General features: G+C 45.9%; 1 protein-coding gene across 1 annotated transcript in view; it reads left to right on the forward strand.

Moving 5' to 3' along the window:
- The first annotated feature begins 233 nt into the window (after window positions 1-233).
- Window positions 234-17,960, forward strand: part of ZMAT4 (zinc finger matrin-type 4) — a 234,527-nt gene continuing 216,800 nt past the window's right edge. The window contains exon 1 of the mRNA XM_068970498.1: window positions 234-335. Within this exon, the coding sequence (XP_068826599.1) occupies window positions 234-335 (102 nt within the window). The remainder of the gene's footprint in view (window positions 336-17,960) is intronic.

A 17,960-nucleotide genomic window follows, 5' to 3' on the forward strand; every position in this document is an offset into this window, starting at 1 on the left:
TTCAGGTTTTCAGAGTATCAGCCAAGCTGCTGAACATTTATGAGAAAATGGTGCACTGTACACTTTCTAAAGGTGACTGACATGGTCACCCCAAAGGTGTGGGGAGATCTCCCCGGCTGTCACCATTGTTGGATCTGGTACCAGGCTCCTGGCTTCGTCACACCCTTAATGTCCTACATCAACACCATGGCGGTGGATTCATCTCTGTTTTCTGTTGATTCTCTTTTAGCCTGATGAAGTCCTCCGATATCGATCAGGACTTATTTACAGACAGTTACTGCAAGGTGTGCAGCGCACAGCTGATATCGGAATCTCAGCGTGTGGCCCACTACGAGGTAAGAACAACTTTTCCCACTCAGGGTGTTCAGATGGAGGAAAGAGCAGCCTGAGTCAAGGTCGTGGGGCTTGAGGGTTCTGCCTCTGGACTTGGGGCAGATCTGAAGAACCACAGGGCTTGAGCACACAGTCTGAGATCAGGTCAAGACAGAGGTGCATGCGTGGGGTTGCAAAGAGGGCTGAGGATGGCATTTTCAGGCCCCTGGTGGTTTCCCAGGTCCTCCTTTTCCCTTTGGACCTCAGCCCCGCAGGGAACCCAGTGGGCTTCCTCTGCTTGTTGAATCTGTCACTGCTCATCTCTGAAGTTCCTTCCAGGGATGCATGAGCGCCAGCTTCTCTGTCCTTTTCTGACGCTTGAAGGAAACCTCAGAGACTCTTTCTCCATCGCTGGAGGGGCACACGGCAGCAGCAGGGGCCCAGCACCAGATCCTTCCCCCTTCTGGCTGCTGCTCCCAAAGGGTTTATCAGCAGAAAGACGTCCCCTGCAGGGAGATAATCGAGTTTTAAAGTACAAATATTCTTGAAGGACATAACTCAGTGGCTTTGACTTTTTAGGATGGGAGCTCAAAAGGCTGCTTTTTGATCCTTTTTTTGGGAAGAGAGGATCAGAGGAGAGAGATCGACCCGTTTCTGAGGGGGGAATGGGGAGCACACGTGGAGAAAAGAGGCCCCTGGCCCCCCAGATGCTGCCCAGGGCTCGTAGCTGTGCAAGAGAACACACACCAGTGAGAACACGAGCTTTCAAGGGTAATAATTTGTAAGTAATTTTAGATTGGAGGGCTTAGCCAGCAATTTTCTTTTTGTCGCATCTGACAAATGCCAGTTGTCACTGTCACTCACCACACTCCTCTGAGTCTCGGATTCCTCCGAGCACAGGGAAAACAATAATAATCGCACGCACACGCAGACACTCCGGGACCGTTCCTTGGCCCCTGTGTGCTCCTCGGGGTTTTGCGGTGGCCAGATGAGAGCCCTTGAAATGGTTATTTGCGTGAATGCTTTGGCAGCTAGAACGTGTGCCCACCATGCAAAATTACATTGTTTCTCATTATCTACTCTGTGGCAGCAGTGTTTGGACGATGGCAAAGAAAACTTGCTCTTCAGAGAAAAACTTTAAAAAAAAATCAGCCTCTGCAAAAAAACAGTCAGCATATTCTTTTGTCAGTAGGCAATCAAGTGGAAGAAGAATAAAAAATGAACACAAAAGGGTGATCTAAAGTGGAAGGCAGCCATCTTTTGAAATGAAGAATTTCTAAATTCATTAGATATTGCTTTGTAAATGCATATGGTTTTTTATTAATTCCGTTTCCTCATTGAAGGAAACTCAGGGTATTTGTCCCTGCTCTGAAATTCCATAGCCCATTATGTTCTCTCTTTATTAGACCTTTTGGGTTCCCTTTTTAATCATTTTACTAGATTCTAGTAAGGAGCTTCCCTGATAGCTCAGTTGGTAAAGAATCTGCCTGCAATGCAGGAGACCCCGGTTCAATTCCTGGGTTGGGAAGATCGGCTGGAGAAGGGTTAGGCTACCCACTCCAGCATTCTTGGGCTTCCCTTGTGACTCAGCTGGTAAAGAATCTCCCTGCGATGGGGGAGACCTGGGTTTGATCCCTGGGTTCAGAAGATCCCCTGGAGAAGGGAAAGGCTACCCACTCCAGTATTCTGGCCTGGAGAATTCCATGGACTGTATATAGTCCGTGGGGTCAGAAAGAGTGCGACCCGACTGAGCGATTTTCACTACTAGATTCTTATCACCAGAAACAGAGTTTGTTCATCTGCTCTTCCGTAATTCCTGGAACAGTGTCTGCCTATCAGAGCCACTCACTGAACTTTTGTTTACAAAAATAACCTGGTGACCCTGTCCAGGCAGTGTAATGTCAGAAAATCAAAACCAGCAATTCTTCTTAAAGAAAAAAAAATCTTAGCTGCTCAGTTACAGATTTAGTTATTTGAACTCAGCTTTTCCTCTCACCACACTGTACTGTCTGTGGCCCAATCTAATAGTTTAGAAGATGTGTTAGGATTTGTTGCAAGTAGCACAGGTGAGCTTCCCCCGTGGCTCAGATGGTAAAGTCATCTGCTTGCAATGCTGGAGACCCGGGTTCCATCCCTGGTTTGGGAATATCCCTTGGAGAAGGAAATGGCAACCAACTCCAGTACTCTTGCCTGGAGAATTCCATGGACAGAGGAACCTAGTAAGCTACAGTCCATGGGGTCGCAAATAGTTGGACATGACTGAGTGACTTCACTTCCCTTTAGCTCAGGTGAGATAGAGAAGTGAAAACAATCACAATAGATCTTTAGTTAGCAGAGTTACACATCATCAGAACAACAGGAGATGCATTCCGGTTAACCAGGGATGGGACCTCTGAGTGATGGTTCATGCCATGCCTCCAGGCAGTGGTGGGCCCTTCCTTCAGGAGAAACAGGAGCTGAAACAGGAGGTGCAGAAATGGCTGAGTCAGGACCAAGCACACCTTGTGTAGTCGCTGGGCTCCTGGCTTTGGTTAGGAAAAATCCTTCATTCCTCATCTCCAGGAGAATGACCTCTATCACATGATCCCCAAGGCTGTCTGAGAACAGATTTTCTGGTTCAATTCATCCCCCCTGCCTCCACACACCCCCTCTGCTGGAACTGAGTATAGAGTGGGTCTCTGTGAGTCTTGTGGCCAGAATTTGGCCTGTATATGCCAGAGCTGGATTAAATCTCCAAGATGGAGTTTGCCTCTTGATGAAAGTGAAAGAGGAGAGTGAAAAAGTTGGCTTAAAGCCCAACATTCAGAAAATGAAGATCATGGCATCTGGTCCCATCACTTCATGGCAGATAGATGGGGAAACAGTGGAAACAGTGTCAGACTTTATCTTTTTTGGAGGCTCCAAAATCATTGCAGATGGTGACTGCAGCCATGAAATTAAAAGATGCTTACTCCTTGGAAGGAAAGTTATGACCAACCTAGACAGCGTATTAAAAAGCAGAGACATTACTTTGCCAACAAAGGTCCATTAGTCAAGGCTATGGTTTTTCTAGTGGTCATGTATGAATGTGAAAGTTGGACTGTGAAGAAAGCTGAGTGCTGAAGAGTTGATGCTTTTGAACTGTGGTGTTGGAGGAGACTCTTGAGAGTCCCTTGGACTGCCAGGAGATCCAACCAGTTCATTCTAAAGGAGATCAGTCCTGGGTGTTCTTTGGGAGGAATGATGCTAAAGCTGAAACTCCAATACTTTGGCCACCTCATGCGAAGAGTTGACTCATTGGAAATGACTCTGATGCTGGGAGGGATTGAGGGCAGGAGGAGAAGGGGACGACAGAGGATGAGATGGCTGGATGGCATCACTGACTTGATGGACGTGAATTTGGGTGAACTCTGGGAGTTGGTGATAGACAGGGAGGCCTGGCGTGCTGCAGTTCGTGGTGTCGCAAAGAGCCAGACACAACTGAGTGACTGAACTGAACTGAACCGAGAAAGACATAGCTTGATTGTTTTGCCAGACATAGGGGGCCACAGAGGGCTAATGCCCTCAAGATGGTGTGTCCGCCCTAGAGCAGGTATCACGGAGTCGCACAGTGTTCAAGAAGTAGGGCGTGGCCAGCTTGTGAACACTCTTCTGATTGGTCGAGGAGGAAGTTGTGGCGAGTCAGCATCATCGACTTCTGCTTCCGGTTGGTCTAGGATCTGCATCCGTGTGGGCGGCAGACAGTTACCTTCTTCCGCCTGCTGGGGGTTTCATTGTCTGCAAAACAGCTCAAAGGACATGGCTGACAGCGTTATCTATAGCCTTTGAGGAAGAACTAAGGTCCTTGCCTTTTTTTAATGGCTAACATGTTATTATTTTGTTTTGCTTGACTGTTTTCCTTTCTGCATTTTCTCACTTCTCTGATTTAATTTATTCTTTGACTAAAATTTTTCTGCAGACAAAGGGCAGGCAGAGAACGTGGCCGGGGGTCTGTTCCAGAAAAACCCCATAGGGTCATGTTTGTTACAGTCCCCAGACTCACATTGGCCATGTGGTCACATTTACTCTCAATACTCTATCACTGATTTTTTACTTCAGTATGATTTTACTCTCAGTTTGACCAGATCATATTCCCAGCCTTATATGGGGCAAATCAGTGACAATCTGCTGTGTATCTTCTGCGTGCCCAGCACTGTTAGTGTTTGCCATCACAGCTGTTCTGGGTTATATCAGGAGTAGTCTCTGCCCCTAAGAAGCACATAAACTCCATTGGAAGGAAAAGCTATGAATACTTTGGTGTGGTACCTGTGTGTGTGATACGAAGAACAGAACCTGCAGATTCTACTAGGGAGAGGCTGATCTAATTTCATATAAACAAAGTGTCCATTCTTCTGTCCATTTGGCTTTGTGATACATATGCTGTGTGATGCTATTACATTTTTGGATCTTCGCAAATTCCAAATTCAAAAGGGTGAGTCATCACCAAGATCTGTTATGGTCAAGAGAGATTTGTGGAGGATGACATGAATTACCAAGGCTTCAATGGATTGGAGTAGGAAATGGCAACCCGCTCCAGTATTCTTGCCTGGAAAATTGCATGAACAGAGGAGCCTGGCGGACTGCAGTCCATGGGGTTGCAAGGAGTAGGCCACGGCTGAGCCTGCATGCATGATGGATGGTTTAAATTTAGTGATTACTGGAATAAGGGGACTTGGAATCTCCAAGGAGCCCTACGGAGACCAGCCTGATTGGACTCAAAGATTTTTTCTAGAGTGGCTGGCAGCACCTTCAGGTAGGGTGGGATCAAGTGGTAAGGAAACAGGAACCTGGACTCTTCTGAGGCTCTCAAGTTTTTGAGAGCATAAAAATAACTGAGCCTTTCTGACTGATAGCTTGTTTATGGTGGTCAAGATGTATTGTTGGGAAAAGAACAGTTCTTTATGTAAGTTTTGCCAAGAGCCCAGCGTGCCAGTCCACTGAAGTTGGAGAGAAAAAACACAGCAGATGTGTAATGGCTAATAGCTTCATGCCCCATTTAAAAGCCTGAACCTTTGTATAGGAGGACAGAACAACCTAATATATGTCTAATGGACCAAGCACTTCCATGCTATACTTTTAAGATCTCTTTTTGCATGTGAACTCTGGGAGTGAAAAAAGAAGAGACATAACGACATTATTGCTTTTCTTATTTGCTAAGCATTAATAACGTTAATGTTTCAGTAGAAAATATAATTAGATGCTGTCTCTTCTCACTGGTTGAATAGTCTGAATCCGTAGAACAAGTAGATTCAGACAGAGAAGGGAAAGAGAAAGCTTTCAGATGGACATACCTGAATGTTACAGAAGTTAACAATCATTTCCTAGTGAGGCCACGAGGGAAGGCGTGGTTTTCTAGGTACAGGAAGAAGAGGATCCCAACCCTATGAGAATTGAAGTCAAAAGGGCAGAAAGATTATTCCTTGGAGTAAAGCTAGAGGCAGAAGATGCATGATCGGATCTAGAAGGAGAGAGAAGACTCTTGTTAGGCAGACCCAAGGAAGGCAGTCATCACAGTACCAGCCTGGAGTGCGTGTCTGTTCTGCGAACCCTAATATCCCTTGTGTTGTAATTAATCATTGTTTGTGAACTCCATGTCTCAGAGGCACCTCCAAACAAGACGGTGAGCTTCCCGAGGGCACACTGGAGTCACGCCTTGTGTTTCTAATTTATTAATATTTCTACACTTGGCCCATGGTAGTTGCTCACTGGCACTTTGAGGTTGATGAAGAGGCTGGGCTGGGACTGGTGGAGGAAGGTGGTGGGGCAGGTTTCACAGAAGCCTTGATGGCTACACACCAGAAGAGGCGACTCTGTAGACTGGAAGTCACTCAGTACTCGGGGCGACCTTCAAGGTAGAGGTGACAGTTCCATAGTTACAGGAAAGACGGTTCTCCAAACTGATGGGAAAGTCTTCAACCATCTCTGAATCTCATAGTAATGTGGGTTCTGGCAAGTGCACCCGTTAGCTCACCCAGGAAAGTCAGAATCTAGTCTTTCTCTCGTCAGTAGCAGCAGGCACTGGGGCATACTGAACAGATTGCTTGGTTTCACCTGCTTTGATGGCCTTCCAACACAACTCTGGCCTTCCCTAGCTTCTGTCTAAAGTGGGGAGTAGCCAAAGGGCACTTTCCTAGTCTCTCTGGGTCAAATAGTAAATGGGACATAAGTTTTTTGTGGGTAGAGCCAACAGGGTAAACCCGAGGTCCCTAATAAGTGCTGATTAGTGTCTTTACCTTTTGGTGCTAACAGTGCCTCTATTTGGGGCTTCCCTAGTGGCTCAGTGGTCAAGAACCCACCTGCCAATGCAGGAGGCAAAAGAGACATGGGTTTGATCCCTGGATCAGGAAGCTACCCTAGAAGAAGGCATGGCAACCCACTCCAGTATTCTCGCCTGGACAATCACATGGACGGAGGAGTCTGGCGGGCTCCAGCCCATGGGGTCGCAAAGAGTCGGACATGACTGAAGTGACTTAGCCCAGCACAACATCTCTATTACTTCCTCGCTCTTCGTCCCTCACCCCTTGGTCTCCACTTTGCTTCTTCTCTGGGCTAATTGCCTGAGTGAGCGGGCAGGCTAGACAGCTCCTTACCCACGTATGAGATTTAGGTGTCAATAGTGTGTTCTGTTTCTGCGGCCCATTGGACCTGCCAGGTGCCAGGCTAACTGGAGTCCCTTTATCCTCACACCTCTCCTGGTGATGCTGGTGATATGCTCTGGGAGTTGCGAGGACTAACTGGGGGAGGATAGCAAGAGATCCTTATCTCTTCCTGTGGAGGTGCCTCCTGTGTGCTGTGCATTGAGAACCCGTTTTTTCTTCAGATCTCTTGGAGTCATGGCATGCTTAATTTATCCCAGATGCTTTTATTATTAATAATACAATTATCGGTGCATCTGCCGGGGCTAAAGCAGCTCTTAACTACCTTTCATTATGTCTTTGGTTGCCTGATACTCTCCAAAGTCGGTTTCTTGATCATTTCAGAGAACTCTCTTGAGCTTTTGTGAAATTTGTAGCCATTCTTTTGTTGTTCCACTGTCTATTCCAGCAGGTCTGGTTGTTCTACCTTGTGTCAGTTATTATTGGCCAAAACGGTTCATGGGCACATAAAGTGAATGCTTATTAGAGAAGCTACAGCGAAATAAACAATACGAGGCAAGGAACACACTCAACTCCAGAAGACACGGACTCTGACCGGGAGCAGTTATCAGATGCTGTGCTGAATGCTCATTGGTTTAGACTGGGTCGTTGATGAGTTTTCATTTGCTGAGAGCATATGACATTGCTCAATGGACTTTAGAAGCCAGACCACACTCCATTGGCTAGAACTTAGTGACATGGTCCCATTTAACCTCTGAGGAAGTTGGGGAATGCTCTTTAAACATGCTATGGGTGCAGCAAATACCTAGGGTCATCTTTGCCACGTCAACCCCTCTGGTCCCCATCACAGTCTTCCTGTGGCAGGTGGAGAACATGCATCTCCTCTCCGTGGCGACAAACCCCAAGTGCTACCCAGTCACTGCCGACAGCTCAGATTTCAGGATCTCCAGGAGAGGGGTGGGTCTCCCTATCAGCTGTGGATGTGAATCCTGTTGGCTCGACAACCTATGACCAGAAGGGGAACGACGCCTCTTCTCCTCTTCACTTGAGAGCGATGAAGGCAGCAGAACATTTTCCATCAGGAAAAGGAAAAAAAAGAAGGCAGAGTAACCGCTAGTTCACAGCAGAGTTGGCATCCTGCCGTGCAGGCACTGGGAAGTTTCTCTTTGCAGGGAGTGGGGGAAGTTGCCCAAACAGATTCCAATCTTCACCTCTGGGAGGGAGTTTCTTTTTCATTTTTTCCAATGACCCCTGGCTCTGCCCCCAGAGCACGTCCCTGTCCATCCATTGTCCTCCTGGTTACACGTGAGATGAATCCTGGATCCCCACATCCTCCTTGGGGACTGCCAGCATTCACAGCCCACTTCCTGCCTGAGATTGATTTAAGGCTTGGAGATCATTCAAAGCTTTTCTAATTCAAGATCATAACGGCTTTAGTAATACAATTCTCTCAGTGATACAGAAGGCTTCTGATTTGTTTCCTTTCAGAAAGCTCTGCATGTCATAACCATACGATTTTTCCTAGACGTAATTTCAAGGCTGTTTATTTTATTACTTCCTCACCTCTGTGCCTCTATTTTTCAGTTTAATGGTGGCTACCCTGAGGTTATCTGAAAGTGGGTGGAAAGACCACATCCTTAATCTGATTTTTGCCACAGGCCTGAGTCACAACGTGTAACTGAGAAATCTCACAGAGTCTCCAACAGACACAGTCTTTTAAAATGACAGAGAGGGAAGAGGGAAGGGCATGATAGGGGTAGGAGGTTAAGAGGTGCTAACTACTATGTATAAAATAAACAAGTGGAGTTCTCTGGTGGTCTAGTGGTTAAGAATCTGCCAGGGGACACAGGTTCGATCCTGGGTCCGGGAAGATGCTACTTGCCGCAGGGCAACTAGGCTCATGTGGCACCACTACTGAGCCTGTGCCCCACAGCAAGAGAAGCCCCTGCAATCAGGAGCCCGTGCACCACAACTAGAGAGGCGCCCCCGTTCCCTGCAACTAGAGAAGCCCCATGCGCAGCAGTGAAGTCCCAGCACAGCCAAAATATATACATAAACAAACTTTAAAAAATAAGCTACAAGTAAAACCAAGAGAATAAGCTATGAGGATGTATTGCTCAGCACAGGGAACATCGCCTATGTTTTATAATAGCTATAAATAGAGCATGAGCTATAAAAATTTGAGATCAGTGTGTTGCACGCCTGAAATTAATAAAATATTGTAAAGCAACTATACTTCAATTTTTTAAAAAAAGTTGAAAAAAATGACATCTCTTACTTTGAAGTGACTAGAAGCAATTAGCAAATGACTTTTCCAACTCTTTAGGTCTCAAGTTTCTGGAATAGCTATATTTAGTTGATTTCTATTTGCTAGTGTATCAGAGACACATCATATTAATAGTTCTTGTAGCTGATTCTTTTATAAAAAACATGCCCAAACATCAGTAACAGACAAGTAAACATTACCTGTTCATCTAACAAGGTAACATCTAACCAGGCAATCTCTTTTTTCCATCCTCTTCTAGTTCTTTTAGAATCTTAACCACCTCTCAGTGCAGAACCATCCAGTTCTTGCATCATAAGCTCCAGAGGCAGGTCGGTGCTCCAGGGTATTGTAAGCAGTAGCTTTGCCAGTATTTTGTCACGAGTGACCTGGATCTGCTCTATAAGTCCCCTTAACTGTCCACCTGTTAAGCCAGTGCCAAATATATTTTTTTTGTTAAGGGTGAACCCCCATTTCTATCTTAGGCAAGGTAGGCTAAAATGCAGCCACAAAAATATCAGCATCTTAGAAATAAATGTTATGGTTGCCCATGTTGTAGCCCATTGTGGGTTAGCAGAGGGTGTTCTGTACCATGCAATTATTTAGGACTAAGGTTGACCAAGGCTCCACCATCTTGGCTTCTGACAAAGATGACAGATAGTTGCTCTGAGTATCCAAGTCCAGCTGGCACCTGGGGAACTGATAGACAATGTGGGTGACTCTGCAGGACATTTCAGGGGCCAGGCCTGCAAGTGACAATGCCATACCCACTCAGCTTCTACTGGCCGGAGTTCAGTCCTGTCTTTTCTTCTGTCTGCATGCGAGGCTGGGCCAGGTGGTGTAGCTGGGAGCCCAGGAGGAGCGTGAAACCTGTCTGGTGAACATGCAGCATCGCCTCTGTGCACGACGTGCGTGTGATGCTAGAGAGGGCTTGGTGGTTAGGGCCTGCTATGGGTTTGTTGGGGGTAGAGAGTGGGCGGGAGAAGAAAGAGGAAGAGAAGAAAGGCTGCGCATCCCCCAGGGAGTGCTTTGGGCAAACAGACGCATAGGAGACCACGCTGGAAATCAAGTGCCCGGGGGCCCCTGTGAACTGGATGCCAACTTCATTTCCAGGCTGCGTGGAAAGCTGAAGCCACCGTGTGTCGTTTAAGAGACAAAGGAATAAAATGCTACTAACTGAGAACGTTTTCTCCCACTCCCCTGACTTAATTGGTCAAGCATAGAGATGGTCTAGTTGGAGTTCGGCACCCTTGTCGGCTCTCAGCTGGTGTCCTGCGTGCACTTGTGTGTCTGAAGGTGTGTCCCTGATGTATCCGTGGAGCGAGATGTGCTCCATGTCCACCTGCTCCTCCATCATCTTGTTCTTCGTTGGAGTTTGGAGCTTGTGTTTTGAGTGGTGTGTCTGATTGGAGGCTGCTCCCCACCTCTGCTCTGCCTTCTCAGCCCCCCATCAGGTCTCCCAGGCTCTGAGCTCTGGGCACCCTGGGTGGTGAGCAGCCCGCCCACCCCACACTCAAGGGTCTGGGAGCCATCCCAGAGGGGCGGCTCTCCGTCTGCAGGCGGATGTTAGGGACCTGCCCTGGGTTCAGCATCTGCTAAAGATGGATGTTTGAGAGAAATTTCTCTCTGCTCTCCCTTGTTCTTCTGCTTGAGAGGCCGCTTTGTCACCTGCCCCCCGACTCTGATCTTGTGTCATGCTTTGCTTTATCCACCAAATTCAAGGCCACGTCCAGCAACAGGATTCTGTGAGAGCCTTTCTTGTGCTCACTGTACCCCTGTGTGCTATGCTGCTCTTTTCCCTGTTTTATTTTAAATCTGTACCTCTCAATTGTTTGTTTCATCCTTTTGCATTGGAGGTGGATGTTGTTTTGATATGACGTCTTAAAGTCTTTGAGGAAAATAGCGGGGGATAAATGTATTAATATTTAATCTTTGTTTTTAACATTTTATTCATTTTTTGGAAGAAAGGGACAAATTTATAGGGCTCAAATTTTTTAAAATATGGAAGGGTTCTTACACTTATTCCCATCTCAACTCCCCAACTCTCCATCTCAGAAGAATCAGAGGTGACTGATTTTCTTTGAAGTGACCTATGCATATCAAAGCAAGTTAATTTTTAAAATATTTTTATTGGAGTATAGTTGATTTACAGTGTTGTATTAGCCTCAGGTATACAGCAGAGTTTCTCAGTTATATTAATGCAGGTGCATATGTGCTTTGTTGTGGGTAGTTACATAGTCACACCTGACTCTTTGCCACCCCATGGACTGCAGCCCACCAGGCTCCTCTGTCCTTGCCATGCCCTCCTTCAGGGGATCTTCCTGGCCCAGGGATCGGATCCAGGTCTCCCACATTGCAGCCGATTCTTTACTGTCTGAGTCACCAGGGAAGCCCTCGTATGCATATATTCTCTTTTTATGATTCTTTCCCCATATAGGCCTTTGCAGAGGATTGAGTGGAGTTCCCTGTACTGATAGTAGCTCCTTATTAGTTATCTATTTTATCCACAGCAGTGTACATACGTCAATCCCAAACTCCTGATTTCTCCCCACCCCCCACCCCGCCCTGCACCACCCCTCTGTAGCCATTAGTTTCTTTTCTACATCTGTGACTCTATTTCCGTTTTGTAAATAAGTTCATTTGTACCACCTTTTTAAGATTCCCACATGTAAACAATATCATCTGATATTTGTCTTTGACCTATTTCTCTCAGTATGCCAATCTCTAGGTCCATCCATGTGGCTGCAATTTAATTTTTCCTTTCATTTACTTTCCACAAATGCATGCTAGAGCCTCCATGTTTCATCTGCTTTAATTGTGGCTTAGATTCTCATGATACGATATCACCACTTGTAAAGAAAACACCTGGCTGAATTGTCTGATGACTCCTTGGCAGCCTTGATAAAACTCTGGTAGCAGGAAGATGCTCTCCGTGCACCCTCGGTGCGTGAAGCAAATGTCAGTTACTTTTCGGATCCTGGCTCCTACTGACTGGCTGTTGACAGTGACATGTTTTCTTTCAGTTTTACATTCTCGGCATTCCCTTGAAAGCATATGAATTTCTGACTTCCGAGTCACTGAACCATCTGGGCTTGTGGATTTTTAGAAATATTTATTTATTTACCTTATTATTATAATTATTAATTTAACTGCATTGGGTCTTAGTTATGTCCTTCAGGGTCTTTTGTTTTGGTTCAGGGACTGTCTTTCTAGTTGCATTGCGTGGGCTCAGCTGCTGTGCAGCCTGTGAGAATTTAGTTCCCCGACCAAGGATCAAACCCATGTCCCCTGCATTGCAAGGCAGATTCTTAACCACTGAACCACCAGGAAAGTTCCTGGGCTTGCCAATTTTTAAAGAAGATATTATTAGCAGGCAGGGGATTCTTAAAGGTTGATGACCTAAGGAAGTGTGCTGGAGCCTTGCTCTAAGCCACGTGTTTTGCCCAGGTTTCTTCTGATGTTTGGAGAAGGTGCTGAGGGCATCACCCATGACTTGAGCCTTCTGCTTTAATTTTGAGTGGCATTTTTGTAACTTTGAATTCCATCCCTTTCCCCAAGGATCATCGTTACAAAGACATAGCTCCACCTACTCAGGCAGGACCCCTGCCTCCTTCAAACTGCCCTCTCCTGTCTGCAGCCCCTTGCTCGCCGTCCCATCCTTCAGGTTCCCTGGCCTCTGGGGAGGTCAATGCCTCCACGATGCCAGCTGCTGGGAAACCTCTCCTGTCCACACACTCCACTGATTCAGATATAGAAACAGCTCTACCCTCACCTTGAAAAACCTACAGGCAGCTGCCAAGTGGTAGATTTCACTGAGACAATAGGAAAAATAGAGTGGAACTCCTTTGTCTCTGCTACAAATCCTCCTCGTCCTGCACTGGCCTTGCAGTCCCGAACTTTGCCCTTCCCTAAGGATGTTTCCGGAGAAGGCAATGGCAACCTAGTATTCTTACCTGGAAAATCCCATGGACAGAGGAGACTGATAGGCTGCAGTCCATGGGGTTGCTAAGAGTCGGACATGACTGAGCGACTTCGCTTTCACTTTTCACTTTCATGCATTGGAGAAGGAAATGGCAACCCACTCCAGTATTCTTGCCTGGAGAATCCCAGGGAGAGGGGAGCCTAGTGGGCTGCCGTTTATGGGGTCACACAGAGTCGGACACAACTGAAGTGACACAGCAGCAGCAGCAGCAGGGATGTTTGCCCATCTTCCAGTTCCAGAAATCTGGCTTGACCCCTGTTTCCATTAATTCCTTGTAGCTACCAACTTACTGGTAGTACGCGTCCCTTCTGGAAACGGAACCCTTCCAGGTTTGGCCCTCGATGATATCTCTCATCTTCCTCGCCAGTTTCCCTGGCCCCTAAAGCAGCCCCCTCATTTAACCTGGGGGATTCTATGGGATTCTGTCCCTTGCTTTAAAGCAGTCGCTTCTTTTTCCACTTGGTAGAAACTACCATGCTCCCTCGTGGCCCACCTGCTAAATTCCTCATTTTGTACTGGTGGAGTGAGTTCCCTTGGCTCATCTTCAGAGCAGGCAGAGCTGCCCTGAGGTAGAAAGAGGGCTTCTGGTGTTCTCAAGGTCAGAGGCTGCCTTGTAGGGATAATCTTAGCTACATCGCTTTACCCGGGCATCCGTCTAGAGTCCAGAATTTAGTTCCCCCTCTTACTCCGAGAAGGCTAGGCGTCCTCTTTCCTTTCACTGACGCTTCTTATGCCCACTTCCCCTGCATCCACACTGGTAACCGTTTTGTTAGGGTTGACATGTTTTTTTATTTGTATTATGTTCTTTGAAATGTATATTGCCTTGTGGCTGTGTATATTTTATTTACTTGTTTATTTTTTAATTATTACTGGAGCATAGCTGCGTTCAGTGTTGTGTTAGTTTCTTCTGTACGACAAAGTGAGTCAGCTGTTCGTGTACATGCGTCTCCTTTTCTTTTGGACTTCCTTCCCACCTAGGTCACCTGCGCTGTGCAGGAGGTTCTCATTAGTTATCTGTTTCACAGATAGCATCAATAGCGTGTAGATGTCAGTCCCAATCTCCCGACTCATCCCCCCGCCCTTTCCCCTCCTTGGTGACCCTGTGTTTGTTCCCTATGTCTGTGTCTCTATTTCTGCTTTGTCAATAGGCTCATCGGTACCAGCTTTCTAGATTGCACGTTTAAGTGATACTGTGTGATATTAAGTGTCTCTCTTTCTGACTGACTTCACTCTATATGACAGGTTCTAGGTCCTTCCACGTCTCTGCAAATGGCACTATTTCTTTCCTTTTATGGCTGAGTAATGTTCCATTGTGTGGTCTTCCCAGGTCGCGCAGTGGAAAAGAGCCCAGCTGCCAATACAGGAGATGGCAAGAGATGTGGGTTCAATCCCTGGGTGGGGAAGATCCCCTGGAGGAGGAAATGGCAACCCACTCCAGAATTCTTGCCTGGAAAATCCCACGGACAGAGGAGCCTGGTGGGCAGCAGTCCATGGGGTCGCGCAGAGTCGCACACGGCTGGCTGACTGAGCACAGCACACACGGCATTCCGTGGTGCACACATGGTATTCCGTATACACGTGGGTTGCACACGGCTGGCTGACTGAGCACAGCACACACGGTATTCCGTATACACGTGGTGTATATGTACCACGTCTTGATCCATTCCTCTATTGACAGGCATTTAGGTTGCTTCTTTGCCTCGGCTCTCGTAAACAGTGCTGCTCTGTGAAGTTTGGCATAACTTTTATCCTAACGTGGTTTTAGATTTATGGGAAAGTTGCAAATATGGTATGCAGTGCTGTTGTGAACCCTGACCCCATCTCCCCTGCTATTAACTTCTCAAGTTACTATGGTACCTTTGTCACAGCTAAGAGACCAAGATTGATGCATGATCATTATTTTATAATGTGCATCGTCAAGTGTGAAGTCCATTCTTTATTCAGATTTCCTTAGTTTTTACCTCATGTGCTTTTCCAGCTCTAGGATCCTGTCCAGGATTCCACATTACACCTAGTCATAGAGTGTCCTTAGGCTCTTGTAGGTGTGATAGTTTCTCTGGCTTTTTTTTTTTTTTTCTTCATTATGTGTTTATTTGGCTGTGCCGGGTCTTAGTTGCAATGCGTGGGATCCGGTTCACTGACCAGGACTGGAACCTGGGCCCGTTGCATTGGGAGCAAGGAATCTGAGTCACTGGACCACCAGGGAAGGGCCTGACTTTCATTGTTTGTGGTGACCTTGATAATTTCCAGGGTTCCTGGCCAGACGTTTGGTAGAAGGACCGGCCGTGGATGTTTGTTTGCTGTGCTTCTCGTGGTGAGAGGGGTTGCTGGTTCTTGGTGGGGAGGGTCCCAGACGTGAAGTGCTGTTCCCTACACACCATCTGCAGTGTCTGGTTATCAAGTGGCTGCGTCCCTGGTGATGGTGACCTTGAGCTCCTGGCTCTGGATACTGTTCGTATATTTCTCCACTGCAAATGTACCCTTTCCTCCTCTTCTGTGTTGCGATCTTTGGAAGGAAGACATTAGGCACGGTGCAGGCATATATTCTTAATGGCATCACAATGTGAGCTTCATTCTTCTCTTGCTGTTATGTTCAGCAGGATGCGTTTAAGTATCATCTGTGCTGCTACATGTATGTCTAATATCTTCCCTCTTCCTGCTGCTCAACACTCTTTAGTGAGCATCTCTCATATTTTGACTTTTCCATTCCTTCAGGGGTGGATACTTAGATTGCTTCCAGTCCCCCATGCACACAAGTGATGGTGGACAAACATCCTGAACCAGGTTTCCTAAGGGACCTGTGTGAGTGTTTTTCTGAGCTGGACATGCAGGCCTAAAGGGCCCTTGTGCCTCAGAAGCCCCGTTATCTCTTACTTTCCCTGAGCCTCACTCAGGGAAGAGGTGGCATGCTCTGGGTCCCCCAGCCATATTTCTGACAATAACTGGTTTTGTCTGGCTTTCTCATTTTGTTCTAATCTAGTTGCTATGTGATATCTTGTCACATGAAATTGCATTTCTCTAATTATTATAAAGCTTGAACAACTGTTTGTATACATTCTAGCCCTTTTAAAAAATACAAAAGTATTAAAATTTTTATTAAATGCTATAAAACAAATCAATAGGCTCAGAGAAAAATAACATCAGTGGATAGTGAAAAATGCACTCAGTACAATTCATCATCAATTTCATGTTTGGCCATGTTTTTTACTAGTTTTCTGTGCACAAAAGATGTATTTCCTTGATAATTTGAAAGAACTAATAGAAAGAATTCATTCTGAAGGTTTTTCTTTTTTAAAATAATGATTTGGTAACCTTCCATTTCTTGGCTATGAATGATTATTGCTCTATTCAGATTTTGCTGATTTTCTTAAGTCATTTTCTTCAATTAATTTTCCTAGAAGATTCTCTGTTTTTAAAGACTGATTCTTATAGATGGAATTAAATAGACCTCTACCACAATTAATTATTCTTTTTTCTAGCTGTTATAATAGCTTTATAAAAAAAAGCTTTTTATTTTATATTGGAGTGAACAGCAAAGGGATTCAGCCATACATATACGTGTATCGATTCTCCCCCAGACTCCCCTCCTGTTCAGCCAACCACAGAACATTGAGCAGAGTTGCCTGTGCTCTGTAGGGCCTTGTTGGTTATCCATTTAAAATGTGCAGTGTGTACATGCCCATCCCAAGCTTCCTAACTATTCCTACCTCCAATCTCCTCCCCAGCCCCATGCAAGTTTGTTCTCTAAGTCTTTGAGAAACTGTTCTACTGAAGTCAGGCAGAGAAAGAGAAATAGTGTATGACATCCCTTATATGCAGAATCCAAAAAGATATTTAGACATTTTTCGATAGAAATGAATTAAAAAAAGAAACAGAAACAGATTCACAAACTTTTTACTTAGCCCTTTTGCTTTCCTTTTCTTGTTGCTGATTGCTTTTCCTATCATCAATTTTTCTATTGGTATTTTTCTTTTTGATTTCCTCATATATTCCTCCTTGGGTTTGGACATTGGAAATACCTTATCCCATTCAGTCATCCGCCTGCCAATGCAGGAGGCACTGGGGACACAGGTTCTATTCTTGGATCAGGAAGATCCCCGGGAGAAGGAAATGGCAACCTACTGCGGCATTCTTGCTGGAAGGTCCCCTGGACAGAGGAATCCGACAGTCTGCAGTATCTGGGGTTACAAAGAGTTGGACATAACGTAGCACTCACGCACATGATGCATATTCAGTCATCTTCTTATCATGTCTGCCCTTGATGTCCTTTGTTAATTTTATTTGTTGAACTTGTTCATTTTTATGTGATACATTTAATAAACTTTTTCCTCTGTGTTTTCCTTAAGAAATTCTTCCATTGATTGGTCACAAAAGCATTAAGTATCCCAGCTCCTATTAATCTGACTCTTCTGTTTTCACATTCATGCCTTTAACTCTATTTGGAGTCTGCCCTTGCATCATGTATAAGGTGCGAATCAACTTTGGTTTTCCTCCATACAGTGAACCACTCTTCCTACCACCATCTACGGTCCATTCATTCACCATGGTGTGGCCCTGTTCAGTTCAGTTGCTCATTTGTGTCCAATCTTTGCGACCCCACGGACTGCAGCACGCCAGGCTTTCTTGTCCGTCACCAACTCCCGGAGCTTGCTCAAACTCATGTCCATTGAGTCAGTGATGCCATCCAACCATCTCATCCCCTGTCGTCCCCTTCTCCTTCTGCCTTCAATCTTTCCCAGCATCAGGGTCTTTTCCATTGAGTCAGTTCTTCGCAACAGGTGGCCAAAGT

The sequence above is a fragment of the Capricornis sumatraensis genome, chromosome 4, assembly GCF_032405125.1.
Source record: "Capricornis sumatraensis isolate serow.1 chromosome 4, serow.2, whole genome shotgun sequence".
Classification (NCBI taxonomy): Eukaryota; Metazoa; Chordata; class Mammalia; order Artiodactyla; family Bovidae; genus Capricornis; species Capricornis sumatraensis.